The sequence below is a fragment of the Hyla sarda genome, chromosome 4 (assembly GCF_029499605.1).
Source record: "Hyla sarda isolate aHylSar1 chromosome 4, aHylSar1.hap1, whole genome shotgun sequence".
NCBI classification, from domain to species: Eukaryota; Metazoa; Chordata; class Amphibia; order Anura; family Hylidae; genus Hyla; species Hyla sarda.
Window position 1 is genome coordinate 404,760,460 of NC_079192.1, and position 27,573 is coordinate 404,788,032.

At 46.0% G+C, this 27,573-nt stretch overlaps 5 protein-coding genes across 5 annotated transcripts; 1 reads left to right on the forward strand and 4 right to left on the reverse strand.

Annotated features, from left to right (window-relative positions):
• Window positions 1-8,743: 8,743 nt before the first annotated feature.
• Window positions 8,744-9,142, reverse strand: LOC130267540 (histone H2B 1.1). Its single transcript, XM_056517487.1, has one exon. The coding sequence runs from the start codon at window positions 9,140-9,142 to the stop codon at window positions 8,762-8,764; it is 381 nt and encodes a 126-aa protein (XP_056373462.1). The 3' UTR covers window positions 8,744-8,761.
• Window positions 9,143-9,483: 341 nt separating this feature from the next.
• Window positions 9,484-9,876, forward strand: LOC130367499 (histone H2A type 1). Its single transcript, XM_056569922.1, has one exon. It carries the CDS (start codon window positions 9,484-9,486, stop codon window positions 9,874-9,876), a length of 393 nt encoding a protein of 130 aa, XP_056425897.1.
• A 4,497-nt stretch (window positions 9,877-14,373) lies between these two features.
• LOC130267544 (histone H4) lies at window positions 14,374-14,892 on the reverse strand. Its single transcript, XM_056517492.1, has one exon. It carries the CDS (start codon window positions 14,753-14,755, stop codon window positions 14,444-14,446), a length of 312 nt encoding a protein of 103 aa, XP_056373467.1. The 5' UTR covers window positions 14,756-14,892; the 3' UTR covers window positions 14,374-14,443.
• A 1,328-nt stretch (window positions 14,893-16,220) lies between these two features.
• On the reverse strand, window positions 16,221-16,775 carry LOC130267527 (histone H3). The gene has a single exon (XM_056517472.1). It carries the CDS (start codon window positions 16,773-16,775, stop codon window positions 16,365-16,367), a length of 411 nt encoding a protein of 136 aa, XP_056373447.1. The 3' UTR covers window positions 16,221-16,364.
• Window positions 16,776-17,627: 852 nt separating this feature from the next.
• On the reverse strand, window positions 17,628-18,287 carry LOC130267522 (histone H1B-like). Its single transcript, XM_056517467.1, has one exon. It carries the CDS (start codon window positions 18,285-18,287, stop codon window positions 17,628-17,630), a length of 660 nt encoding a protein of 219 aa, XP_056373442.1.
• Window positions 18,288-27,573: the final 9,286 nt, after the last annotated feature.

The following is a 27,573-nucleotide window of genomic DNA, read 5'->3' on the forward strand; positions in this document are numbered from 1 at the left end:
GAGGCCGTGATTGTGACATAATGACCACGCCCCCTTGTGACATCACATCACACCCACTCTATTCATGTCTATGGGAGGGGACGTGTTAGCAGACACGCCCCCTCCCATAGATATGAATGGAAGGGGTGCGGCATGACCATGACATAACCACAACTGCCCCAGGAACCCTGCATTTGTTTAGAAAGTCGGGTGTTGCGGGAGATCACGGGGGTCCTGCTACTGGGATAGGGGATAAGATGTCTAGCAGTGGAATACTTCTTAAGGGCAGGCAGTTGCACCCACCCCACTTCTTGACAAAGATTCAAAACACGTATTGAGGTGGTGGTGGGGTGTACTCTCTGAGTCCTCAGCATGTCAATAATAGTGTTGCTCGCGAATATTCGCAATTCGAATATTATTCGCGAATATCGCATATTCGCGAATTCGCGAATTTCGCGAATATAGCGCTATATATTCGTAATTACGAATATTCGTTTTTTTTTTTTTTTTTTTCTTCACAGTACACATCACAGTGATCACCCCTCTCTGCTTCCAGCTTGTGTGGTGTAAAGAAGGCTGTAATACTACTGTGTGAGACTGGCGTGCGAAAATTCGCATATGCTACTTTTCGCATATGCGAAGTTTCACCTATGCTAATTTTCGCATGCGTGTATTTTCGCATACGCGAAAATAAAACGAGAATGTAACGAATATGCGAATATTCGCGAATATATGACGAATATTCGTCCATATATTCGCGAATATTCGCGAATTCGAATATGGCCTATGCCGCTCAACACTAGTCAATAACCGGTAACTAATACTGTTTGTAAATCATATGGCATAATAGCGTGCACTATGAGGGAGATGTGACACTGTTGGTTGATAGTTGTCTCTGGGAATATTCCAATATGTGCACCCTATCTTGTGTTTTTGGGGTTGGTGTTTTTTAGGGGTGGGCCATTTTAAAATGGGAGGGCTCTCTGTTGCTGTATGTAATCCTTTTTGTAAATAATAAAGCATTTTGTGGACACTTTCTTGTGTCAGTCTATTATAGGTTATTTAATTTTTGGAAACACTTGGAAAAAGCCATTGTGTGTTCCGATACCTTAGTGTGCATTTTAACACTGGAAGAAACCTGACAACAACCAGGGATATTTTATCCACCCTCAAGGGTAGAATCAGAGAGAGTATTCAGTGCAGTAGGATCCGTCATCACCCCCTAAGACAACAAGTCTGCCAGCAGCATGGAACATGTAACCTCCTGTGCCAGATGCCACTGAGAAGACAGTACAACCGCCACCCCTGCATCATATAGATCACATACCAAATAGATCATATTCATCACATAGGTCAGTGATGGCAAACCGTTTTGAGCCCGAGTGCCCAAACCGTAATAAACACCAACTTTTTTTTTTCCCCTCAAAGTGCCAGCACAGCAATTAAATCAGAATACTGAGGTTTAGGTTTAGAAAAAACAACTTAGGTAGGCAGTATGTTCCCCCACAATAGGTAGGCAGTATGTTCCCCCACAATAGGTAGGCAGTATGCTCCCTCACATTAGGTTGTAGTTCCCCCACATTAGGTAGGCAGTATAGTTCCCCCACATTAGGTTGTTGTAGTTCTCCCACATTAGGTTGTAGTTCCCCCATATTAGGTTGCAGTCCTCCCACATTAGGTGCAGTATAGTTCCCCCACAGACATACAACCTTCAGCCATATATAGTGTATGGCTGGAGGCTGTATGTCTGTGTACGGCCTCACAGTGCTCCATCCATCGCTCCTCTGGTCAGGGGTCATGACCTAATCTTAATAGACCATAGCAGTAGGTCCCGGGACCAGAGGAGTGGTGGTCGGAGCGCCGAAGCTGAAGTGTAGCTGGTAAATTACCATGTTGGCCAGCGCGCGTCCTCCTCCTAGATGCTTCGCTCCTTCGTTCCTATGGGCGCACGCATGCACTACCTCCCTGCGGCCCCTGCATTTTTAAAGTTAACGCGGGGCCGGAGAAAGGTAATCAGGGACATCTTTGTGTCCGAAAAGATCTTTCGGGACACAGGGATTTCCCGGTTTACCCTGCCTGGCAAACTATGGCTGCGTGCCCACAGAGGGGGCTTGGCGTGCCACCTATGGCACGCGTCCCATAGGTTCGCCATCACTGACATAGGTCATATAGAGGTGTAAATAATAGATATTATATACAATCCTGTATTCAGGATATGGATCCTTCTTCATGGCATAGTCAAGTACATCATATTGATCATATAGACCATATTAGTCATATAAATAATTTCCTCCATTATGTGAAGTACCCATCTACTATAAAGCAGATCACATTGATCAGTATCCCATACATTGATAACCACTGTGGTCATATAAGGTAATGTAATGAAGAAAATTGTGTGTCTGTAGTGGAATATTACCCTCTGCACAGGGACACACTTTTCTGCTGTACAGCCGTCTCTCACTCCATAACCTCTAATCCTAATCCTATTCTTAATCCTTATTCTGACCCCTAATCCTAATCCTATCCCTAATCCTAACCCCTAACACTAATCCTAAACTCTAATCCTAAACCCTAATCCTAAACTCTAATCCTAGCCCCCTAATCCTAGCCCCTAATCCTAATCCCTAACACTGATCCTAAAAACTAATCATAACCCCCTAATCTCAATCCCTAACACTATTCCTAACACCTAATACCTACAGTCTAGTCAAGAATCTACAGTCTGTTACAAGTATAATTAGTCCCAGCAAGCTGCTGGGTCCTTCCTTGTTCCTGGCCAACTCTCTGGGATTCTGGCCGAGCTGTAGAGACTATAACAACTGTCTGACCTCAGTAAAGCCTCCATTAAACCATAACCCGGTCGTGCACTCTCATTTCACTGCCTAGCCATTGGGATAGTGGAGATATCATTTGGGTGGTTCCCGATACCCCCCCTCCCCAAAAAAAAAATAAAAAAAAAATAAATAGACACTCTGGCGTAACGAACATTAGGGGTTAATAACACCTTGCCCCTGGGGTTAATACCATCCACTTACACCACTACACCCCGTGGTCCTGCCATTTATTGTGGCTCACCACACTACCACTAGAGTGGTTCCTATGCTTCCTGGCTGACCAAAACATCAGCCAGGAACCATAGTAACTTAGAAGTGGTCTGTGGTCACCACCTGCAGAACCACTTCTTTACTGGGGGCATCTTGCTAATTACCTACAATGTCCATCTGTTGTCTGTTCCATTTGCACAACAGCATGTGAAATTGATTGTCAATCAGTCAGTGGCATGTAGTTTCCCCTCCCACCCCCTCCCCAACATTAATGTACAGGGTACATTAACACGGGCGGGGGTTTACAGCAAGTTTCCCGCTAAAAGTTTGAGAGAAACACACTGTAAAACACTACACTTCACTAACCCAAAATAAAGAGTAAAACACTACATATACTCTACACCCTTACACTGTGCCCCCCCCCCCCAAATAAAAAAATAAAAAAAACATATTTTAAGTCAGATTTTCCAAAACGGAACCTAGAGCTGTTGCAAAATAACAACTCCCGGTATTGCCCGACAGCCATTGACTGTTCAGGAATGTTGGGAGCTTTGCAACAGCTGGAGGCACCCTGTTTGGGGAAAACTGACATACAGTATTTTTGGTGGAGGAAGCAAGTGTAATGCTTGCATCCAGGTCCACCTCTATGAAAATCCCTAATTTAGGCCTCAAATGCACATGGCGCTCTCTCACTTTGGAGCCCTGACGTATTTCAAGGCAACAGTTTAGGGCCACATATGCGGTATTTCCGTACTCGGGAGAAATTGTGCTACAAATTTTTGGTGGCTTTTTCTCATTTTACCCCTTATGAAAATGTAAAGTTGGGGTCTACACCAGCATGTTAATGTAATTTTTTTTTTTTTTTTTTGGATAACTGTTTATTTAAAGAATTTTGTATTTTAATACAGAAGAAAAATACGACATATGTACAGTGAGCATACAATATATAAAGCAAAATTTGCAACCTTATATATAAAGGAGAAACACTGTAGAGATGAAGGAGGAGGAGAGAAAGGGAAAGAAAGTAAAATTAAAAGAGAAATAATTATGAAATAAAAAATTAAAATTAAAAATAAAAGAAAGAATATAAAATAAAGAGAGAATATTGCATGGCCATGGCGCATCAGTGGTTATTCAGAGAATCATCATAATCCTCCCAAAGCCTCCATATCTTCTGAAAGAAGTGTAATTTTTATTTTTATTTTTTTTTACACCAACATGCTGGTGTTGCCCCATACTTTTAATTTTCATAAAAGATCAATGGAAACAAAGAACCCCAAAATTTGTAACACACTTTCTCCCAAGTACGGAAATACCCCCATCTGGGGGCGCACAACAAGGCTCAGGAGTGAGAGTGCACTATGTGCATTTGAGGCCTAAACTGGTGATTTGCACAGGGGTGGCTGCTGATTACAGCGGTTCTGAAATAAACGCAAACAAATAAACACCCACATGTGACCCCATTTCAGAAACTTCCCCACTTATGGAACGTAACAAGGAGTTTAGTGAGCATTTACACCCCACAGGTGTCTGACAGATTTTTGGAACAGTGGTCCGTGAAAATGACAGCCCACTGTTACAAAGCCCACTGTTACAAAGATCTGTCAAATGCCAGTGTGATGTAAATGCTCACTGTACCCCTTTTTTTATGTTCCTTGAGGGGTGTAGTTTTCCAAATAGTATGCCATGTGGGGTGCTTCTCGCTGTTCTGGCACCATGGGGGCTTCCTAAATGAAACATGCCCCCCAAAAACCATTTCAGCAAAATTCGCTTTTCATAAGCCCATTGTTGCTCCTTCCCTTCTGAGCCCTCTAGTGCACCCGCAGATCACTTGAGGAATTTCCTTACTCGAGAGAAATGGGGTTTTGGGGGACATTTTAACCTATTACCCCTTATGAAAATGAAAAATTTGGGGTGACATAAGCATTTTAGTAAAAAGAATTACATTTTTCATTTTAACGTCCAACGTCAAACACTTGTGGGTTGTTAAGGCTCACTGTACCCCTTGTTATGTTCCTTGAGAGATTAAGTTTCCCAAATGGTGTGCCATGTGGGGTGTTTTTCACTGTTCAGGCACCATGGGGGCTTCCTAAATGAGACATGACCCCAAAAACCATTTCAGCAAAATTTGCTTTCCAAAAGCCCAATGTCCATCCGTCCATTCTGAGACCTCTAGTGCACCCGCAGATCACTTTACATCCACGTTTAATATATTTCCTTACTTGAGAGTAATGGAGTTTCAAATTTTGGGGGATATTTTAACCTATTACCCCTTGTGAAAATTAAAAATTTGGGGTAACATCAGCATTTTAGGTAAAAAAATATATTTTTTTTCATTTTCACGTCCAACTTTATTGAAAATTTGTCAAACACCTGTGGGGTGTTAAGGCTTACTGTACCCCCTGTTACGTTTCTTGAGGGGTGTAGTTTCCAAAATAGTATGCCATGTGGGGTGTTTTTTGGTGTTCTGGCACCATGGGGGCTTCCTAAATACGACATGGCCACCAAAATCTATTTCAGCAAAATTGCACTACAAATTTTTGGTGGCTTTTTCTCCTTTTACCCCTTATGAAAATGTAAAGTTGGGGTCTACACCAGCATGTTAGTGTATTTTTATTATTTTTTTTATACCTCATATGTGGGCGAAAAATGCTCTGCGGGCGCACAACAAGGCTCATGAGTGAGAGTGCACTATGTGCATTTGAGGCCTAAACTGGTGATTTGCACAGGGGTGGCTGCTGGTTACAGTGGTTCGGAAATAAACGCAAACAAATAAACACCCACATGTAACCTCCCACTAATGGAACGTAACAAGGAGTTTAGTGAGCATTTACACCCCACAGGTGTCTGACAGATTTTTGGAACAGTGGTCCGTGAAAATGAAGAATGTAATTTTTCATTTGGACAGCCCACTGTTACAAAGATCTGTCAAACGCCAGTGGGGTGTAAATGCTCACTGTACCCCTTTTTTATGTTCCTTGAGTGGTGTAGTTTTCCAAATAGTATGCCATGTGTTTTTTTTTTCGCTTTTCCGGCACCATGGGGGCTTCCTAAATGAAACATGCCCCCACAAACCATTTAAGCAAAATTTGCTTTCCAAAAGCCCAATGTTGCTCCTTCCCTTCTGAGCCCTCTAGTGCACCCTCAGATCACTTTCATCCTCATATAATATATTTCCTTACTCGAGAGAAATGAGGTTTCAGATTTTGGGGGACATTTTAACCTATTACCACCAAAATTTGGGGTAACAAGCATTTTAGTAAAAAAATTTACATTTTTCATTTTCACGTCCAACTTCCACGCAAAGCTGTCAAACACCTGTGGGGTGTTAAGGCTCACTGTACCCTTTGTTATGTTCCATGAGGGGTGTAGTTTTCAAAATAGTATCCCATGTGGGGTGTTTTTGGCTGCTCTGGCACCATGGGGGCTTCCTAAATGTGATATGCCCCCAAAACACCATTTCAGCAAAATTTGCTCTTTAAAATACCATTGTTGTTCCTTCTCTTCTGAGCCCTCTAGTGCACCCACAGAGCACTTTACATCCACATATGATGTATTATCTTGCTCGAGAGAAATTGGGTTACAAATTTTGGGGGACTTTTTCTTCTTTTACCCCTTGTAAAAATAAAAAATAAAATATGGGTCTACAAGAACATTTTAGTGTAAAAAATGCAGACTTTGATTTTTCTCCTCCACTTTGCTGCTATTCTTGTGAAACACCTTGTTAAAGTAGAATATGTCATGTAAAACCAATCTCGGAATCAGAATGAAAGGTAAAAGCATCTCAGAGTTATTAATGCTTAAAGTGACAGTGGTTAGAATTGCAAAAAATGCTGATTTGGAGTTACATTGTGTTATTTGAGTGTTCCCTTTATGTTTCTGAGCTGTGTAGTTCTTTGCTTTTGGGATGAAATGAACATAAGAGAACTGATGAAGCAGATTGCCTCACACTATTGTGCCTAACACATGAGATTCCACTTATATCCCTCCAAGTAAACAGGTACCAGCCCATTAATCTAACAGATTTGAAAAACTGGAAGCGCCTGGAAATGTTTTAGATCTAAAAGTTATCACAAATATCATCCGGTCTGGATGAAGCCTCAGGAGCATTTACTGCATTCACAATGAGGACTGAATCCATCAGCCTCATCTCCTGTCCTCTGGGGACCTCTAGTGGTAGTTTGTAGTATAGTTTCCATCTGTCTTCATGTGCTGTATGTAAACTCACTGCCAATCTTCATATCCTATTAACCCCTGCAGTGACCTTTCAGGTGTTTTGTCTTTGATCAGTTCACTTTGTTGTTACATCAGTAATTATTCTATTTAGAAACATTATAATTGAGGCTTTGAAGCGCTAATATTAATCATCTGAACAGAATAGAAAAAATATATAGTTTCCCACCGAGATCTCTCCTGTATCGACGGGCTCCCGGTCGGCGGCTGTAACCATCAGTCTGTGCACACGGTTGGTTCCCTGTGTTATTTCATACATTTTATCCTACAGCCCAGTACACACTACTGATCTCCGCACAGCAGCTTTATCCCCTGTACATCTGATCAGAGGAGCCGCATCATCTATTTACTAGATGTTTTATTGATGATTTGTATTTCTGCCTTTTACCATCCAGTGATCCAGTTGTATTTTACCCCTTTTATTTGTTCTCTATTTTTATTACATTGTACATTTATTGTTTATGTGGATATAGAAGAAAGTTACTGTCAGTTCTAGTCCCAGGAAGATCTCATCCCCCATAGACCCCTGATCACACCCAGCAGATTATTACCGCAAGAACAATCAGGGGCCGGAGGTCTAGGAGAGAATTTCCCGGACGATCTCTGCAGATCTATAAACGATCAGGTATAATCTCCGTCCATCGTCCTCTCTTCTCACTTTATTCTATCACATTTTATATGGATGAAGAGTAAAAGATCGGGAGAAGCGATCAGCAAGATCGGGAAATCACTGTCCACGAGGAGCCGATAGATACACAATGAACACAAAGTATGGAGCTATAGCTCCGCCCCCAGGCGGCAACAAACGGTTAAATCATCGTTAACCCTTCAGTGACCGCGGTATTTTTTGGTCGTAACAATTTCTGCTCTTTGTTCCCCAACAATCCTCTCTCCTAGACCTCCGGCCCGATTGTTACTGCGGTAATAATCTGCTGGGGGTGATCAGGGGTCTATGGGGGATGAGATCTTCCTGGGACTAGAGATGGCGCAGACCCTCCCTGTAATGTGTCTGATCGATTGTTTCCTGCCCAGTCTGTCTGCGATCAGATCTGATGGTGGGAATATGTATACAGGACCGAACCGATAAGAGATCTGATCGTATCCGGGAGACACAAGGACCTGAATCTCACAATTTGTATAGATGTCCCGGCATCTAAACGGAACCGCAGAAAAGCTACGGGAATCCCGGCGATACCGATCACCACTGTGATACCGATATGTCCGGTCAGTGCAGGAGACACAAACCCCAGACCCGAGACACAATTACTTATTCTGGCGTTAACGTATATATACGGTGCTGATGTAACCAGCAGCCAGATTATGTATCACAGACCGCGATCCCGGAGCAGCACAATATGTACAGTATAAAGCGGCTGCACTGGTATAAACTCGGCCACAAAGAGAATAAAGCTAATTCTAGCAGATAGAAGCTCCAGCTCTATTATAGACAATGTGGCGGCTCTTAGAAGAGCCTTTGGGGTGACAGCAGGAGGCGGAGCAGGTTACTTGGCGCTGGTGTACTTGGTGACGGCCTTGGTGCCCTCGGACACGGCGTGCTTGGCCAGCTCTCCAGGCAGCAGCAGGCGCACGGCGGTCTGGATCTCCCGGGAGGTGATGGTGGAGCGCTTGTTGTAGTGAGCCAGGCGGGAGGCTTCCCCTGCGATGCGCTCGAAGATATCGTTGACAAAGGAGTTCATGATGCCCATGGCCTTGGAGGAGATGCCGGTGTCAGGATGGACCTGCTTGAGCACCTTGTACACATAGATGGCATAGCTTTCCTTCCTGGTCTTCCTCCGCTTCTTGCCGTCCTTCTTCTGAGTCTTGGTCACGGCTTTCTTGGAGCCCTTCTTGGGCGCTGGTGCAGACTTGGCGGGATCAGGCATGATGATCACTCACAATCCTTCTTCACTAAAACAGAGAGAATAATGATGCTTCCTCCTCCCACCGCAGCCGTATTTATAGGCAGCCCATGCAAATGAGAAATGCTGTCTGCTCGTTATTCTACAGGAGGAGCAAATCATGTGACCTGTGGGAGTGTCATTAGCCCCGCCCAGTGAATGATTTATTGGTGTTTCTTCAAGTCTCGCCACCATTGGTCGGATTCACATCTACCCAATCACAGGAGCCGAAGGGCGGAGCAGAAACATATAAAAGGCAGCAGAAAGAGAATAACGGTGACATCTCGGAGGAAATTCTCTTGTACTTTTAGAATTCACTTATCATTATGTCTGGACGCGGCAAACAAGGAGGGAAGGTTCGGGCCAAGGCAAAGACCCGCTCATCCCGGGCAGGACTCCAGTTCCCCGTCGGTCGTGTGCACAGGCTCCTCCGCAAAGGGAACTACGCCGAGAGGGTGGGCGCCGGTGCTCCGGTCTACCTGGCCGCTGTGCTGGAGTATTTAACCGCTGAGATCCTGGAATTGGCCGGTAATGCCGCCCGGGACAACAAGAAGACCCGCATCATCCCCCGTCACCTGCAGCTGGCCGTGCGCAATGACGAGGAGCTGAACAAGCTGCTGGGTGGGGTGACCATCGCCCAGGGAGGCGTCCTGCCCAACATCCAGGCCGTGCTGCTGCCCAAGAAGACCGAGAGCAGCAAAGCGGCCAAGAGCAAGTGATCACCGCTTATCCCAGATCATCCCGAACACCAAAGGCTCTTCTAAGAGCCACCACATTGTCTCCTACAGAGCTGGCGCCGCTGATCCTGTCTAAGAAGGATTATATTTCTTATGACATGTTCTTTATACAGGGGTTATAGTAGAACTGAAGTTTCTTTCATTAAGTGTGAGACGGATTGGACACCTTCACTTCTGTTTTTCGGCTCTTCAAAAAAAATCTAAAGAAAACTGTTCCTATAGCAGAATGTGACCCTCCGGACAAGGACAGTTTCCTGCTCACTCCATCCCCGCTACCCTCACTAAGAGGGATGGGTACAGTTTCTACATATGGATTTTTGGGGTGCAGCCAGCCTTTCCCCCGCGCCGCACTTATGCCATCTGTCACCTACCTGTTCTAAGACTACAACTCCCACAGCATGCACTTACAGTGGGGGGCATGCTGGGGGTTGTAGTACTTACAGTGGGGGACATGCTGGGGGTTGTGGCACTTACAGTGGGGGACATGCTGGGGGTTGTGGCACTTACAGTGGGGGACATGCTGGGGGTTGTGGCACTTACAGTGGGGGACATGCTGGGGGTTGTAGTACTTACAGTGGGGGACATGCTGGGGGTTGTGGCACTTACAGTGGGGGACATGCTGGGGGTTGTGGCACTTACAGTGGGGGACATATTGGGGGTTGTAGCACTTACAGTGGGGGACATGCTGGGGGTTGTGGCACTTACAGTGGGGGACATGCTGGGGGTTGTTGCACTTACAGTGGGGGACATGCTGGGGGTTGTAGTCTTAGAACATGTAGCGGGCAGAGGGTGGATTTGCGGCGCAGGTGGGAGAATGCTGAATGTTGTTCTGTTTGTGGTAAACGAGACTGATCGGAGCTGATCTGCCGGTAATGTGATCTCTACGGTGGGGAGTAGCGGATTATTACAGCAGGAAGATCCCCTGAAATATTGTTACATATAATCTGTTGGCTGTAATCTCCCCATGGAGTATAACCCCCATCATTACACGTTTAGGGAAATAATTCATCCCCTTAACCCTCTGTCTGTAGAAGGCTCCGCCCGCACATCATGTTAGAGATCATCGCTCTGTAGAGACTTCTCCGCATCAGCCTCACTAGGATCCCCTCATCTGATCCTCCGTTTCCCCTCCGCCGCCCTTGTCTTCTCCCTGGACAAAGACAACAACATAGGAATGTAATCACGTGTACAGGGACCAGACAAAGAGCGGGAAATTCAAAATCTCCAATGAATAAACTATCTGGGTTATCGCTCCGCCCACAAAGTTAACCCTTCAGTGTCCTCGTTATTTATGCTCTTCGTTTCCCCTTCATAGCCCATGGTCATGTGTCAGGAGACTGAATCCTTACAGACCGGGGGGGGGGGGGGGGCGCTCTTCTCTAACCCCAGAATATGCACTGCAGTCCCCGGAGCCCCCGGTCACATTACACTGCAGTCCCCGGAGCCCCCGGTCACATTACACTGCAGTCCCCGGAGCCCCCTGTCACATTACACTGCAGTCCCCGGAGCCCCCGGTCACATTACACTGCAGTCCCCGGAGCCCCCGGTCACATTACACTGCAGTCCCCGGAGCGCTCTCTGCTTCACTAGTCCCAATCCCTATATACACTTACATGGTGCACTATAGTAGAGCGCCCCCATATTTAGTCTCCATTCGGGGCTGCATTGACTTTATATTACGTTTACAAGAAATAAGCCCAATAATTATCCGGATGGATAAAACACCATGTGCACAACCTATTATCTAAAGGGTTACATTAACCCCAAATCTCTGGTAAATCAATTGTTTCCTTATGTCTATCCATAGATCGTCTATTTATCACAGCAGTATAAATCGTTACAGTTTATACAGATCAGATACATTGTGTTACAATAGCGACACCTGGTGGTGAGAGCTTTGTATTCTAATCTTTACATGTTACAAAATAGTAACAAGTATTTGTATTTCCCAGGTGCTGATACAAGTTACAGAGACACAAATAGATACAACTATGGATGGTGACTAAGACTTATAATAACACAGCACAATAATTTCAGCTGCTCTTATATCTGGTATAGGATAAACAGGGTGTATAAGTGTCCTAAGGGGATCTAGAACAAATAAATACGTCTGCATTGTCCTCAATATAACATATAATAAAGTGATGTAATATAGAAGGTTTGCATATGAGGGTGAGGAGTAACAGATATTTATCTCCAGGATCCTGAATTATATGATCTCCTTGTTGGAGCTGCGGGGCAGGAGCTGTCACCTCTGACCGGGCTCCGGGGAGTGTTCGGGCCGCCAGGAGAGGAGAGAGATGCCGCAATATAGAACATGATCCGGGGAGAAAGGAGACAGGGATAGCGGGGACCGGAGAGGACAGCGGAGGGAGCGGAGAGCAGTGAGGGGGTCCGAGGGGCTGAAGATGGAAGTAGAGGTAAGGAGCAAGAAGGAGAAAAGTCCGGAGGAAACAGCAGCACCTGGGATCCTCCAGGATTTACTCCAATGGCTGTAAAGTAATAGCCCCGATCCAGATACAATAGATCCCCTATTCTCTGTAGGATTATATCCCCGGATCTCTCGTCTATTATCTTTTGGTCTCCAGCTTCTTATTGTGACTTGTTTTTCCTCCCAGAATATAGTTGCACATGACCTGTATGGATTCCTGTGTATTATTGGGATCATAAAGTGAACATTACAGTGATGTATTACAAGGATGAGAGAGGAAAGACCACATACCGGCCTCTGCACTATTCCTGCCCCTGTTTGTTGTCGTATCCCCTCATTCTCCCGAGGAGTCCGGATAATATTGCTCTTCACCGGGAAACCCGGATCCGAACCTGGAGATATTCAGGCAGCATTGATTAAAATATTGGGTGAATGTTTGTCAATTTGTCCATCTCGGCTTTTTGCTTAGGGATTCGTCACATTCAGTATAAAGGTTGTTGTGTCATCTGCCTTAATACAAACCTAACACTAAATCCTAAATCTAGAATTAATGATATTTATTCTGAAATAAGAAGTATAAATGTCTATTATGATTTAGTGAAAAGCTCCATAGGTTCTTCTTGTCTCTATCTTATACAGCAGGAGGCCGCGGCTGTAACACATAACCTGTCCCTACTGCACAAGTCATATAGTTGTTAGATGTATTAGTTATTATTATATTATTTTTAATATTTTGCAAACACAATCAGACAAGGACATGCAGAATACATTCATACAAAAGTTATTCTACCATTTTTATTACTAGCAGAAGTCCCACACTGAATGAGGATTGGTTGATGAGGTCACATGATCTGTTCCGGCCAATTAACAGATACTTTCCCATTACTGTCAATCTTAATAAGCAATTAGAACGTTCTCTGCTCAATTATAGAGAAACATTCTAATTGCTAATTGAGATTGACAGTTAGGGAATAGTATCCGCCTATTGGCCAGAACAGATCATGTGACTTCATCAGCCAATCCCCATTCAGTGTGGAACATATTAAGATTTGCCCGAGTTGAATACGGAACTATAGTGAATGGAAGAAGGATTTGTGCCGATCTTTCTGGTCACTTACCTGACTGTGTGTACAGCCGCCTCCCTTTTATAATTCGGAATATATGACCCCAATAATACACATGAACCCCCGGTGTCATACGGGTAATGTACAAGCAGTTCCTGTAATGGAGAAACAAATGACAATAGGAACCTAGAGACCATCAGTTACTAGACAAGGGATCCGGAGATATAATAGGAGACAGTATAGATAGGACCTCATTATAGAGATGGCGCCCCCTATACTGTAGCCTCCTGTGTGTAATAGAAGCTCCTGGACACATCAGATCTCCAGCCGCCTCACTCGGTACATGGATAGACCGGGACTGGCTTTATACAATGACCGGAAACAATCGCTGACCCGTCCTCGTGTTATTACAAGGAGGGAGAGGACGGGACAGAATCAAAGAGCGGGAAACTCAAACCCCCGGAGAGGAGCCAAAGAGCGGTCAGTATCCGGCTATAGAACCGCTGGTTATTTTCCCGTTCATTCAATAGGGGGCGCTGTCCTGTTGGTGGTTAATTACAGAATGGTGTCGGCTAGTAATGTATTCTCCGCAGTGTACAGTGTTAGTACAGAACTCCCGGGCAGCGATCATAATCAGGGCCATGTAATGTTACATTCTACGGTCCCTCCACATGTTCAGGGGAAGGAGTCTCCACATCCTATTATATTCATGGCTCTATATAGAATCACATCACCTCCCACCCGAACTGCTACTAGTTTCCCTGTCACTATACACATCGGCCAATAGTCATCTATATGACAGGACACAACTCGGGCCATTGATATTAAGTCCTAGTAAATCCCCAAAACGGGTTCTCTCCTTATACAGCTTCTATAGCCCTTTCATCCCAACCACGTTAACTATAGAGATAATAGATTATAATAGATATAATAGACCACTACGACAGATACACAGCAGTGCAGACACAGGGAACTCTAGCTTTTTCCATAGAACATGTGGGCGGCTCTGAGAAGAGCCTTTGGGTTGATGTGATGGAGCCGAGTAGAAGCAGAATTAACCTCCGAAGCCGTAGAGAGTGCGGCCCTGGCGCTTGAGGGCGTACACCACGTCCATAGCGGTGACGGTCTTCCTCTTGGCGTGCTCGGTGTAGGTGACGGCGTCACGGATGACGTTCTCCAGGAAGACTTTCAGGACACCGCGAGTCTCTTCATAGATGAGGCCGGAGATGCGCTTCACACCTCCCCTGCGAGCTAGACGGCGGATGGCAGGCTTGGTGATGCCCTGGATGTTATCCCGGAGCACCTTCCTGTGCCGCTTGGCTCCGCCCTTACCGAGCCCTTTCCCTCCTTTACCGCGTCCAGACATCTTCTCTATGTAGCGAGTAGACTGCAAGATACCGAGTGCGGCAGAGTCCGGCTTATATAGCACAGGAGCGGACCGAGAACAATGACGACTTCCGGGGCGTTTATTTTACTGAATTTACATTCCTGGCTCCTCCCTCTCCCTCCGCTGATTGGCTGAACACTGTAACGGTCCCTATTTTGAATCTCCCGCTCATTCTACATTACTCGCAGCGATTAGTTTGCGGCTGGTTACTAATCCGATCCTTCTCAAAATGTAACGAATAATCTTTAGGAGCAGTCAGTCGTATGTAAGATTTATATTACCAGCGATATCGGCGAGAATCCGGCCAGTGTAGAATAAAGAGGAAAATCTACCGAACACCGTGAGCAGCTGCATTCATGTTACCCGTCAGGTTCAGGTGTTTGCGCACAGCAGAGAAGCAGATAGCGCTTCTGGTCGGTGAGATTCGGTATTGTACAGATCACAGGGGAAATGATTTATATACAATCGATGAGGCGATTATATTGAGTCCCTAGAAGGTGGGATCAATCCCCCCGCTCTTTATACTCAGAGGATCTGTCGGTACCGGGCAAAATGGCGACAGCTCCGGGTATTACAGCAGCGGTTCTAGCACGAGGAGCGATGTGAGGGCTTCTGATTAGGTCACTAGGGCTGCTATACACTGAAAGAGTTAATAGACCGCCAGGACAGGACAATGGAGGGATTTAGAAGTGATTTTGTGGCTGAGAAGGAAACATCATAGTGGTGTCTATTAGCGGGACATGCACCGCTGCTGCCTCTACCAGGGATTAAAAGAAAAGCACATTTGGATCGTCCACCAATATTAATATCTTAGGCAATGAAAGGGTTAAGATGACAGGAAACAATTGTTTACCATAATCCTGCGGACCCAGCCCCGGACTCTGTATGAGCCCAAGCGAAGTATCGGGGGATTCAGATCGTTTTGGTCTGAAGAACGATCCATTCACAAGAATCGATCACTCGGGCAGTATTACCAGGTCTACAGGACTGCTCACCCCCGGGCACCAAGACTCTGCACACATTGTACGACATTATATAAAGCCCCGATATGTGCAATGAGAGTGACCGAGAATAATCGTCCGAGAGCCTAACCCCACGTGTTAATATATGATAGAAGGGGAGAGATCGGAATAGATCAGCAGATGATCGGGAATATTACAATCTCGGGTGATCAGTCAATGAACCTCCAGTATCGGGGATATAGCTCTGACCATAGTGTTAACCCTTCAGTGTCCTTGCTGCCTGCCTTGTATTCCTCCTTCATATCCCGATTACTTGTTATATAGGTCAGGAGTCTGAAGCCAGCAGTCCTGACCGGAGGGGACCGATCCTCTGTAACCCCCAGAATATACACTGCAGTCCCCATAATACCGGTCACCCCCAGGAACTAATACCGCAGAGGACAATTCTATACCTGCACATTTCCAGCACTGAAAGGGTTTATTCTAGAGAACTATACTGGATCCTGCTTATGAGAACAGGCGGAGAATCGGGACAGAACTGGAGACATTCAGGAATCAGCTCGTTCTATAGATAATTTGGTGGCTCTGATAAGAGCCTTTGTGTTGTATGCGGGTCCCGGGTAGATCTAAGCTCTCTCCCCACGGATCCTGCGGGCCAGCTGGATGTCTTTGGGCATGATGGTGACCCTCTTGGCGTGGATGGCGCATAGATTGGTGTCCTCAAAGAGTCCCACCAGGTAAGCCTCGCTGGCCTCCTGCAGGGCCATGACCGCCGAGCTCTGGAAGCGAAGATCGGTCTTGAAGTCCTGGGCGATCTCTCTTACCAGGCGCTGGAAGGGGAGCTTCCGGATCAGCAGCTCGGTGGACTTCTGGTAGCGGCGGATCTCACGGAGAGCCACTGTACCTGGACGGTAGCGGTGAGGCTTCTTCACCCCACCAGTGGCGGGAGCGCTCTTCCTGGCGGCCTTAGTAGCCAGCTGCTTGCGGGGAGCTTTCCCTCCGGTGGATTTACGCGCGGTCTGCTTGGTCCTGGCCATGATCCTCTGTAGACAAGTCAGTAAGAAGTGATCGGGAGAGGAAAGAGCAGAACAGTTATAGTCCTGGCCTCATCGTGATTGGATAAAGTAAGCCACACCCCCTACATCCCATTGGCTGATTCATATAAAGCTGAGCCCGCCAAAACACATGGGGCGTCAGCCATCGATCTTTGTTCAGAAGAGGCGGGGCCCATCCTGGCCCTATTCGGTCCTGCCTGCGGACAGACGTAACTCCCGGTAATAGCGCCCTCCCCCGTGTCCCCTCAGACATGACGCGGTGCAGTATTCCGAGTGTTCAGATTGTCTGCCGCTCTCCCATATATAGGCTATTCGTGACTGCATGGCTTTATATAGTAATAAGACTAAGCAGCCCAATAACCCTCAGAATAGGGAAAATACAGGGTTACATTCACCCCCAAATCTCTGGTAAATCAGTTTCCGTAATCCCGTCTATCCATAGAGCGTCTATTTATTAAAGCAGTGTAAATCCTTACAGTTTATACACAGGAGATACATTGTGTTACAATAGCGACACCTTGTGGTGAGAGATTTATATAACCTTTTATGTTGCCGATTTGTAACAAGAGATATTTTCCCCAAGCGCTGACACTATCAGTGTTACAGCAGAACATCCTCAGTTCAGTGTTCATAAGGGGATCTAGAAGTAAAGGCAGATGCATTGTGATTTATATAACAATATAATAAAGTGATGATAATATAGAAGGGATTTATATCACTATCATAACTATATATCCAGGGTGATATCCGGGCGGTGATCATACAGCTCTGTCTGGAGAAGGTGGTGGCTCTGAAAAGAGCCTTTGTGGGATAAGTACAGGACGAGGCTCCCGATTATTTCTTAGCCGCGCTCTTCTTGGCTTTAGTCACCTTTTTAGCCGGGCTCTTGGCAGCTTTGGGTTTGGCCGCCTTCTTAGCCGGGCTCTTGGTCACCTTCTTGGGAGCAGCCTTCGGCTTCTTGGGGCTTTTGGCCGCTGCAGGCTTCTTGGCTTTCTTCGGGCTCTTGGCCGCTGCAGGCTTCTTGGCTTTCTTCGGGCTCTTGGCCGCGCTCGGAGCCTTCTTTGGCTTCTTAGGGGATTTGGTCGCTTTCTTAGCTGCTGCAGGCTTCTTGGCCGCAGCCGCCGGCTTCTTCTTGGCCGCCTTGTCCTTAGTCTCCAGCTGGTTCTTGTTGATCTTGAAGGATCCGGAGGCGCCGCTGCCTTTCACCTGGAGCAGGGTTCCCTTGGTCACCAGCCCCTTGATGGCCAGCTTCAGGCGGCTGTTGTTCTTGTCTACATCGTATCCTCCGGCAGCCAGAGCCTTCTTCAGGGCGGCCAGAGACACCCCACTGCGCTCCTTAGAGGCGGACACGGCTTTAACGAGCAGCTCGGACACGCTGGGACCGGAGGGTTTGTGGCTTTTCTTAGCGCCCCCTGCTGCTGATTTCTTCGGCTGCTTCTTGGACTTTGCGGCCGGATCGGCGGGAGGAGCGGCGGCTGGTGCGGTTTCTGCCATAGTTTATCGCTGCCGTCTATAACAATAAAAATACTGCGGAAGAGAAATATAGATTGCGGAGCTGCTGGCGACTCTTATATAGTCAGTGGCTGCGCTCTGATTGGCTGCTGAGCTGCCATTTTCATGAGCTGTTATTGGCTGACACAGAGCACAGGCCCCGCCCCATTCTGTCTGGTCCCTAAGAATTAAACAACCTACTTCTCATTATACCAGATAGGAGAACAGATACAATTGTTGTGTTGTGTAAATATAAGCTTTAGTAACCAACCATAGTTGTTGTATCTATTTGTAACAATTGTATCAGCCTTTGGGGAAATAGAAATACTCGATGTTACAATTTGGTAACATGTAAAGATTAGAGTATAAAGCTCTCACCAGCAGGTGTCGCTGTTGTAACAGTCACTTATTGATTTCTCAGAGATTTAGGAGTAAATGTAAATCCTCTAGGTAATAGGTTGTGCACATCGTGTTTTACCCAACCTGAGAATTATTGCGATTATTTTCTCTTATGATATATTAATGCTACAGCAGCCCCCCAGATGTAGAATGGATATGGGGGCGCTCTCCTGGACTGCGCCATGTAAATGTATATAGGGATAGTTCTCTGAGGACGTATATTGTCAGCATTCAGATGTCTGTACAGGAGCAGCCGGTAATCAGTGTGAACACCCGAGATGCGGCACCGCGTTATGTCTGAGAGGACACGGGGGAGGCTCCCGGGATTTTTCTCTGCGGTTAACTCTTTCAGTGCTGAGAACTGTGCAGTTATGTAGGATGGTGTCATGTGACTGGGTATGGTCGGATCTGTGCTCTGGGGATAGAGAGGAGCGATCCCCTCGGTCAGCACTGCTGGCTTCAGTCTAATGACAACTGTGACCGCTGACCGACAGACATAAGGAGGACACTGAAGGGTTAACTGTGTGGGCGGAGCTATAGCCCCGATACTGGAGGATCATTGGCTGATCATCGGAGATCATGTGATTGTGATATTCCCGATCTTCTGCTGATTTATTATTCCGATTTCTCCCCTTTTATCATATAATAACACGTGGGGTCAGGACGGGGTCAGGCTCTCGAACGATTATTCTCGGTCAATCTCATTGCACACATCGGGGTTCCATATAATGAGAAGCGGGAAAATAGCGGAGAGGATTGTTGGGGAACAAAGAGCAGAAATTGGCACGACAAAAAAATGCCGCGGGCACGGAAGAGTTAACAATGATTTAACCGTTTGGTGCCTCCTGGGGGCGGAGCTATAGCTCCATAATTTTTGTTCATTGTCTGTTTATCGGCTCCTCGTGGATCCTGATCTTCCGATCTTACTGATCGCTTCTCCAGATCTTTTACTCTTCATCCATATAAAATGTGATAGAATAAAGTGAGAAGAGAGTAATGGACGGATATTATACCTGATCGTTTATAGATCTGCAGAGATCGTCCGGGAAATTCTCTCCTAGACCTCCGGCCCCTGATTGTTATTGCGGTAATAATCTGCTGGGTGTGATCAGGGGTCTATGGGGGATGAGATCTTCCTGGGACTAGAACTGACAGTAACTTTCTTATATATCCACATAAACAATAAATGTACAATGTAATAAAAATAGAGAACAAATAAAAGGGGTAAAATACAACTGGATCACTGGATGGTAAAAGGCAGAAATACAAATCATCAATAAAACATCCAGTAAATAGATGATGCGGCTCCTCTGATCAGATGTACAGGGGATAAAGCTGCTGTGCGGAGATCAGTAGTGTGTACTGGGCTGTAGGATAAAATGTATGAAATAACACAGGGAACCAACCGTGTGCACAGACTGATGGTTACAGCCGCCGACCGGGATCGCGTCTATATAGAAGAGTCCTGGGGTCAAGCTGTTCAGGCGATTAATTAGCGCTTCAATTATAAGGTTTCTAAAGAAAATAATTTCTGATTTAACCACAAATTGATTTTAAATTGATCAAAGGCAAAACACCTGAAAGTTCACTGCAGGGGTTAATAGGAAATGAAGATTGGCAGTGAGTTTACAGCACATAAAGAGAGATGGAAACTATACTACAAACCACCACTAGAGGTCCCCAGAGGACAGGAGATGAGGCTGATGGATTCAGTCCTCATTGTGAATGCAGTAAATGCTCCTGAGGCTTCATCCAGACCGGATGGTTGTAGCTTCAGTGGCGTTGCCACCCGGGTGCGGGGGGTGCGGCCCGCACAGGGTGACACCAACCTAATGGGGTGACACAAAGACGCTCCGCAGCATCCCCCACCCGGCCTTCACGGTGCGCCCGTCCGTAAACATGTTTGCATGTTTTTATATAGGAAAAGGGGGTGATTTGAACTTTTAACATGGAAGGGGTTAATGCAGCGGTCTTCAAACTGTGGCCCTCCAGATGTTGCAAAACTACAATTCCCAGCATGCCCGGACAGCCAACGGCTGTCCTGGCATGCTGGGAATTGTAGTTTTGTAACATCTGGAGGGGCACAGTTTGAAGACCACTAGGTTAATGTGTGTCTTTCAAACTTTTATTAAAACTTTTTTTATTTTATTTATTTCTTTAATGATTCCTCCTATAAGTGTTATAAAGTGTAGATTCCTCAGACAGATGAATAGAGATCTATTGCCACTAGCCCACCAGGGAGCATTCACATCTCCCTTTAGACGCCTCTGTCAGCTTTGACAGCGGTGATCTAAAGGGTTAATAGCCAGCAGCGGTGATCGCCGCATGCTGGCTATTAGCGGCGGCCTCTGGCTACTGAGAACAGCCAGGGGTCTGCAGAGTATGGAGCGGGCAGGAATCCTGAGCCCGTTCCATACATACTGCAGAGCGCCGCAAGCATCTCCCCATGCAGACGCGCCTCCTCCCCCCAGCTCTCCGAAGCTACAGCTGGGGGGAGTGAAGGCAAAGGACGCAGGTCTGCACGGGGAGCAAGAAGCCACGCCCCCTCATCTCCCCCCGCACGTCTGCAGAGCAGGGGAGAGGAGACATACACAGCTTCTCATCTCCCCTGCTCTGCTTCGGCTTACACAGGCTGCAGAGTATGGAGCGGGCAGGAGTCGGGTGCCCGCTCCATACAGACTGCAGATCGTCACCGCCGCTGCCGCACTTGTCAGGTCTGGCCCTGCTTGCCCGAAGCCGGGCTAAGGGCCGGACAAATTCACCTGCCCGGCGCCCAAAACTGCTAGTCCCGGGCGTCGGGCGATAGAAATTCCACATCCCAGCTATAGAGAAGACGTCACCTGTAGTCACTGATATCATTGTGTATTCTCCTCACTATAGAGAAGACGTCCCCTGTAGTCACTGATATCATTGTGTATTCTCCTCACTATAGAGAAGACGTCCCCTGTAGTCACTGATATCATTGTGTATTCTCCTCACTATGTCCTATCAGAGCTGTAGTCGCTTGTCAGTTCTACAGTTAGGTCAATGAAACTACAACTCCCAGCATAACCTCACCACTGCTCAAAGGGGTACTCTATTGGAAAACATTTTTTTTTTTTTTTTTTATCAACTGGTGCTACAAAGTTAAACAGATTTGTAAATTACTTCTATTTAAAAATCTTAATCCTTCCAGCACTTATTATCTGCTGTATAAGAGATTCACAGGAAGTTATATTCTTTTTTAATTTCTTTTCTTGGACAGAGGTGTCAGCACAGAGCACTGTGGTCATGTCAAGAACTGTCCATAGTAGGAGCAAATCCCCATAGTAAACCTATCCTGCTCTGGACAGTTCCTGATATTGATAGGTGTCAGCAAATAACACTGTGGTCAGACTGGAAAGAACTACACAACTTCCTGTGGAGCATACAGCAGCTTATAAGTACTGTAAGGATTAAGATTTTAAATAGAAGTAATTAAAAAATCTGTTTAACTTTCTTGCACCAGTTGATCTAAAAGTAAATGTTTTCCAGTGGAGTACCCCTTTAAGTAATTCTGGGAGCTGTATATTTAAATGGTGAAAACTTCTTTAACACTTTCCAATTCTGTGGCAACTGGTATATCTGATTAACCCCTTAAGGACCAAGGACGTACTGGTACGTCCTTGGTCCTGCTCTTCTGATATAACGCGGGGTTACACAGTAACCCCGCGTCATATCACGGCGGGCCCGGCATCAAAGTGAAGCCGGGACCCGCCTCTAATAGCGCGCAGCGCCGATCGTGGCGCCGCGCGCTATTAACCCTTTAGCCGCGCGCTCAGAGCTGAGCCGCGCGGCTAAAAGTGAAAGTGAAAGTTCCCGGCTAGCTCAGTCGGGCTGTTCGGGATAGCCGCGGCTAATCGCGGCATCCCGAACAGCTGACAGCGGGAGGGCCCCTACCTGCCTCCTCGCTGTCCGATCGCCGAATGACTGCTCAGTGCCTTAGATCCAGGCATGAGCAGTCATGCGGCAGAATCGTTGATCACTGGTTTCTTATGAGAAACCAGTGATCAGCATAGAAGATCAGTGTGTGCAGTGTTATAGGTCCCTATGGGACCTATAACACTGCAAAAAAAAAGTGAATAAAGATCATTTAACTCCTCCCCTATTAAAAGTTTGAATAAGTTTCCAATAAAAAAGTGTAAATAAAAATAAAAATAAACATATATGGTATCACCGCGTGCGGAAATGTCCGAGTTATAAAAATATATCATTAATTAAACTGCTCGGTCAATGGCGTGAGCGCAAAAAAATTCCAAAGTCCAAAATAGTGCATTTTTGGTCACTTTTTATATAATTTAAAAATGAATAAAAAGCGATCAATAAGTCCTATCAATGCAAAAATGGTACCGTTAAAAACTTCAGATCACGGCGCAAAAAATGAACCCACAAACCGCCCCATAAACGGAAAAATAAAAAAGTTATAGGGGTCAGATGATGACAATTTTAAACGTATTAATTTTACTGCATGTAGTTATGATTTTTTCCAGAAGTCCGAAAAAATCAAACCTATATAAGTAGGGTATCATTTTAATCTAATGGACCTACAGAATGCATATCAGGTGTCATTTTTACCGAAAAATGTACTACGGAGAAACGGAAGCCCCCAAAAGTTACAAAACAGCGATTTTTTTTCAATTTTGTCGCACAATGATTTTTTTTCCCGCTTCACCGTAGATTTTTGGGCAAAATGACTGACGTCATTACAAAGTAGAATTGGTGGCGCAAAAAATAAGCCATCATATGGATTTTTAGGTGCAAATTTGAAAGAGTTATGATTTTTTAAAGGCAAGGAGCAAAAAACGAAAATGCAAAAACGGAAAAACCCCTGTTCCTTAAGGGGTTAATATACTGGAATTTCTCACAATGCGCTACAACAGTGGTGTCTGTCACAACAGGCTAAAAACTTACTGGGGGGAGGGGGTAGGTATGGGGGTGACACCCTTTTCTACACCACCGGGTGACACCAACCCTAGCAACGCCACTGTGTAGCTTTATAACTTTTAGATCTAAAACATTTCCAAGGCTTCAGTTTTTGAAATCTGTTACATTTTTGGGCTGGTACCTGTTTAATTGGAGGGATTTAAGTGGTATTGGGGCTTATCTCATGTGTTGGGCACAATGGGGGAGATTTATCAAAACCTGTACAAAGGAAAAGTTGACCAGTTGCCCATAGCAACCAATCAGATTGCTTCCTTCATTTTGCAGAGGCCTTGTTAAAAATGAAAGAAGCGAGCTGATTGGTTACTATGGGCAACTGGGCAACTTTTCCTCTGGACAGGTTTTGATAAATCTCCCCCAATGGTGTGAGGCACTCTGCTTCATCAGTTCTCTTATGTTGATTTCATCCAAAAAGCAAACAACTACACTGCTCAAAAAATAAAGGGAACACGTAAACAACACAATGTAACTCCAAGTCAATGACACTTCTGTGAAATCACAGTCCACTCAGGAACAACACTGATTGACAATCAATTTCACATGCTGTTGTGCAAATGGAACAGACAACAGGTGGAAATTATAGGCAATTATCAAAACACCCCCAATAAAGGAGTGGTTCTGCAGGTGGTGACCACAGGCCACTTCTCTGTTCCTATGCTTCCTGGCTGATGTTTTGGTCACTTTGAATGCTGGCGGTGCTTTCACTCTAGTGGTAGCATGAGATGGAGTCTACAGCCAACACAAGTGGCTCAAGTAGTGCAGCTCACCCACGACGGCACATCAATGCGAGCTGTGGCAAGAAGGTTTGCTGTGTCTGTCAGCGTAGTGTCCAGAGCATGGAGGCGCTACCAGGAGACAGGCCAGTACATCAGGAGATGTTGAGGAGGCTGTAGGAGGGCAACAACCCAGCAGCAGGACCGTTACCTCTGCCTTTGTGCAAGGAGGAGCAGGAGGAGCACGGCCAGAGCCCTGCAAAATGACCTCCAGCAGGCCACAAATGTGCATGTGTCCACTCAATCGGTCAGAAACAGACTCCATGAGGGTGGTATGAGGCCCGATGTCCACAGGTGGGGGTTGTGCTTACAGCACAACACTGTGCAGGATGTTTGGCATTTGCCAGAGAACACCAAGACTGGCAAACTTGCCACTGGCACACTGTGCTCTTCACAGATGAAAGCAGGTTCACACTGAGCACATGTGACAGATGGGACAGAGTCTGGAGATGCCGTGGAGAATGTTCTGCTGCCTGCAACATCCTCCAGCATGACCGGTTTGGCGGTGGGTCAGTAATGGTGTGGGGAGGCATTTCTTTGGGGGCCGCACAGCCCTCCATGTGCTTACCGAGATGAGATCCTCAGACCCCTTGTGAGACCATATGCTGGTGCGGTTGGCCCTGGATTCCTCCTAATGCAAGACAATGCTAGACCTCATGTGGCTGGAGTGTGTCAGCAGTTCCTGCAAGAGAAAGTCATTGATGCTATGAACTGGCCCGCCCGTTTCTCAGACCTCAATCCGATAGAGCACATTTGGGACATGATGTCTTTCTCCATCCACCAACGCCACGTTGCACCACAGACTGTCCGCCACCTCATCAGGAACATTCCCAAGCATTGTAGAGAGGTCATACGGGCACGTGGAGGTCACACACACTACAGAGCCTCATTTTGACTTGTTTTACGGACATTACATCAAAAGTTGGATAAACCTGTAGTGTGGTTTTCCACTTTTATTTTGAGTGTGACTCCATATCCAGACCTCCATGGGTTGATAAATTTGGTTATACGGTTACAAAAATACCCAATTTATGTAGGTTTTATTTTATTATACTACTTTAAAAAAAATTATAACTACATGCACCAAAATTTGTATGTTTAAAATTGTCATCTTCTGACCCCTATAACTTTTATTTTTTTTCCATATACGGTGATGTGTGAGGGCAAATTTTTTTGTGTGCAGTTGTCTGTAGTTTTTATCGGTATCATTTTTGTTTTGATGGGACTTTTTTTTTACATATAACCATTGACCTTACGGTTCAACCTCTTGAGTTCGAAGCCATTTTTCATTTTTGCTCTTTTCGTTCTTTCCTTCTCTCCTTCTATAAATCATAACGCTTTCAATTTTCCACCTACAGACCCATATCAGAGCTTGATTTTTGTGCAACCTATTTTACATTGTAATATTGTCAATCATTTCACCCCAAAATCTATGGTAAAGGGGGCGCATCTTGACACGCTGGCTACAGGTTGCACTCTGTAAGAGCTCTGTAATATAAAAAGTTGGAGGGACTCCCTCAAGACCCCCAAGGTGCTACACAGCAGTTTACGGCTTACTTTTGGCCACAAACAGAGACTGCTGATCTCCCGCTACAGACGCGGCCTGTTACCGCCTTACCTCAGGCCGTGGCAGGTTACCCACTCACTTTCTCTGGTCATCACGTACGCCACACTGGAGACGGGGTGGCACTCTAATCTGCTGTCTGAAGCCCTACACCACTCACCCCTGCCGCCACAAAATCAGAGCCCATAATTAATAGCTCCTGGGAAGATTTCCCCTCTGAGGCACCGGCACACCGCTGATGCGGTCAGGGCCAACGTTAGAGCGGGGAAAACCAGGCAATTGCCTAAGGCCCCCATCCCCCAGGGGGGCCCCTGCTAGCTGTTCAGTAGCGGATCAGCAGCCCGCTGCAGCCCGGCCGTGGCCACTTTAAAACAGTCACAGGTGGCGGGCCCGGACACTTCTCCTGCTTTTTCTATTTTTTCATATTTCCTTACCTGGCTGCGCTCGGCAGGCTCAGGTAATGTGGTGGATCTTGTGGGCTGTGTGGATAATATGACGAGTGACGTCTGCTGCCGCCTCCTCTGCGTGGCGTCAGGGGCGTCACTCCTGCCGAGCACGGCCATGTAAGGAAAGATGAAAAATAGAAAAAGCAGGGGGAGAGGGGGGACCTAATGTGGAGGAACTTTACTGCCAACCTAATGTGGGGGAACTATACTGCCAACGTAATGTGGGGGAACTATACTGCCTACCTAATGTGGGGGAACTATACTGCCTACCTAATGTGGGGGAACTATAATCTAATGTGGGGGGAACTACACTGCCAACCTAAAGTGGGGGAACTATACTGCAAACATAATGTTGGGAAGCTATACTGGCAATATAATGTGGGGGAACTATACTGCCAACCTAATGTGGGGAACTACAACCTAATTTGGGGAAACTGTACTGCCTACCTATTGTGGGGGAACTACAACCTAATTAATGTGGGGGAACTATAATGCCTACCTAATGTGGAGGGAACTATACTGCCAACATAACGTGTGGGGGAACTATACTGCCAACATAACGTGTAGGAACTATACTGCCTACCTAATGTGGGGGAAAATATACTGCCAACGTAATGTGGGGGGAGGGGGGAACTATACTGCCAACGTAATGTGGGGGAACTATACTGCCTACCTAATGTGGGGGAACTATACTGCCAACCAAATGTGGGGGAACTATGATCTAATGTGGGGGGAACTATACTGCAAACATAATGTTGGGAAGCTATACTGGCAGCCTAATGTTGGGGACTACAACCTAATTTGGGGAAACTGTACTGCCTACCTATTTTTGGGGAACTACAACTGAATTAATGTGGGGTAACTATAATGCCTACCTAATGTGGAGGGAACTATACTGCCAACCTAATGTGGGGGAACTATACTGCCTACCTAATGTGGGGGGAACTATACTGCAAATATAATGTTGGGAAGCTATACTGGCAACCTAATGTGGGGGAACTATACTGCCAACCTAATTTGGGGAACTACAACCTAATTTGGGGAAACTGTACTGCCTACCTATTGTGGGGGAACTACAACCTAATTAATGTGGGGGAACTATACTGCAAACCTAATGTGGGGTAATTTTTTGTGCTTTGATTTGTAGT